We start from the raw sequence: 2,310 nt of genomic DNA on the forward strand, positions 1-2,310 counted from the left end.
TTATATTATATAGGATATAGGGCCGAATTTGTACTTTTTACCGCCCAAGGCCAACGATACTGGCTGTATGGTTGTTATCTCGGTGTGCCACAATGAGAATTCTCCTTACTTTCCATCATTGGATGTCACAGACAATAGCTATTTTAGTAATACGTGTATAGATTATAAATTATGTTTTCCTTAAGAACTTTTGTTATGATTGCCATCTCGTTAATGATGGAACCATTGTGTCACCAGGAGAGTTAGGTTTATGTGTACCTGCAGAAAAGAGCTTACAGGTCTTGCAGGGATGAAACAAGTACAGGATAGAGAGTTCAAAGGTTAACTCTGTCTTTGTATATAGGGATGGCTGCATAGAATAGCTTTACTGCCCCTCACTGAGCCGCCCCTAAATTTCTGGTGCCCTAGGCCATGGCCTATGTGGCCTTGTTTGCCAGAAATCCGGCCCTGATAGGATAACTTTTGGAGTTTTTTTCTGCTTCAGTGTAAATTTAAGTGCAGAGTGAACAGTGTGAACCTGATGACAGTTGCAGATATTTTTGACTATGACAATTTTTAAGACTTTAAAGTGGCCATTCAGTGTCCAAGTTCCTCATTCTATGGACAAGACCTCCATACATAATATGATTTTGTGCAGGTCCAGAACATGCCCATCACCATGTCATTTCTGTTCGGTTGTCTTCTTTCTGCCTCCCTCTAAAGTTTAATTTTTCCTTATCTATTTGAACTGACCATCGGAGGAGAGGGTCTTGCTGACCTGAATATGCATGGGCAACAGAATCATATACCAGTTCTTCCAAGATTTGGCAAGGCACCTTCTGATCTCTTTCACCCCTAAACCATAGATGAAAGGGTTGAGCATGGCTGGGACCAGGAGATAAAGTGCATTAAAAAGGTTCTGAATGTCATAGGAAATGTGAGTACGCATTCTGTAGACAATGGAGGACAACAGAGCACTCAAGTGGATGGTCATGGCCACAGAAATATGTGTGCCACAGGTATGTAAGGCCTTGTGCCGAGCTTTCCCAACAGCGATTCTCATGGCTGTGGTCAGAATGCTGCAATAGGACACCAAAAGAAGGCTGACATCGATTGTACTGATCAAGATCCGGACCATGAGGCCCACAGCTTGCTGCTTGGAGGTATCTCCACAGGCTAAGCTCAGTAGCCCCATATTCTCACAAACAAAATTTAGAATGATGTTTGAACTACAGAAACAGGCTTTGGAAGTTAAAATAACCATCGGAGGAACAAGAAATGCACTCCGTGCCATGCCAATGATGGCCAACTGAACCAGCAAACGTTTGGTCATGATATCATTGTACCGTAAAGGTCTACAAACAGCTACAAACCTGTCCAGGGCCATAAAAATTATGACACCTGATTCGAAGATAGCCATGAAGTAAACATAGGACATCTGGGTGAGGCAACCGGCCAAGGTGATTTGGTTCATCTCAAAAGCCAAACCAAGAAGAAATTTTGGCAATACGGAAGTTGTGGAGGAAATATTGACTGCGAAGAGGAGGGACATGAGGTAGTACATGGGTGACTGCAGACTCGGCTCAACAAAGACGCGATAGATGATGAGAATGTTTCCAGACAAGATTGTTGCATACGCCAGAGTAAATGGGATCAGTAACAATTTCCTTTGCTTCACAATCCCGGGAAACCCAAGAAGGATAAATTCCGTGTAAGAAACGAGAGTCTGGTTTTGAGTCAAATCTTCCATTGTCCTAATTCTTTCATATTAACATTGATTCATATAGAAAAAAACAAAAGCAACATAATTTATATAACTAATATGCAACACACCATCAAGTGTCAGGGAGCATGCACACATCCAATTTTGATTGGTCAATCATTGGCCAACTGTACCACTTCACTGTAGTTTGAATCGATACTTGCACAATCTCTTCTTAATTTTCAAAATTTGTTGACCCTCGTACTACATTGAGGTGGTAACATTGGCCAGTTATTGGCCAATAAATATTAGATGTGTGCATTCACCCTTTAGGCCGATCATCATTTACAGGTCTACTACTTCCTGTGTACTGTTCAATGCAAAAGATAGTATGGGGACATGTAGTGGGCAAAAAGAAAAATACACTTAAAAACGTTAAATAAAAAATACCCAATTTTAACCCCTTATTTCCCCCTCCTAGCTAGAAAACTACAGTTATTGTTATAAAAACTAACAAACAAAAAAGTTACAGCATACAAAAAAATCATAAATATTTACCTTATTTTTTTTTTTAATATGTAAGTCATTAGGGTATATGACTACTACTTTTGCAAATTAGGGCTTGTAAT

General features: G+C 40.1%; 1 protein-coding gene across 1 annotated transcript; it reads right to left on the minus strand.

Annotated features, from left to right (window-relative positions):
* Nucleotides 1–718: 718 nt before the first annotated feature.
* On the minus strand, nucleotides 719–1,729 carry LOC137544604 (olfactory receptor 52K2-like). The gene has a single exon (XM_068265700.1). The coding sequence runs from the start codon at nucleotides 1,727–1,729 to the stop codon at nucleotides 719–721; it is 1,011 nt and encodes a 336-aa protein (XP_068121801.1).
* Between the last annotated feature and the right edge of the window lie 581 nt (nucleotides 1,730–2,310).

The sequence above is a fragment of the Hyperolius riggenbachi genome, chromosome 2 (genome assembly GCF_040937935.1).
Source record: "Hyperolius riggenbachi isolate aHypRig1 chromosome 2, aHypRig1.pri, whole genome shotgun sequence".
NCBI classification, from domain to species: Eukaryota; Metazoa; Chordata; class Amphibia; order Anura; family Hyperoliidae; genus Hyperolius; species Hyperolius riggenbachi.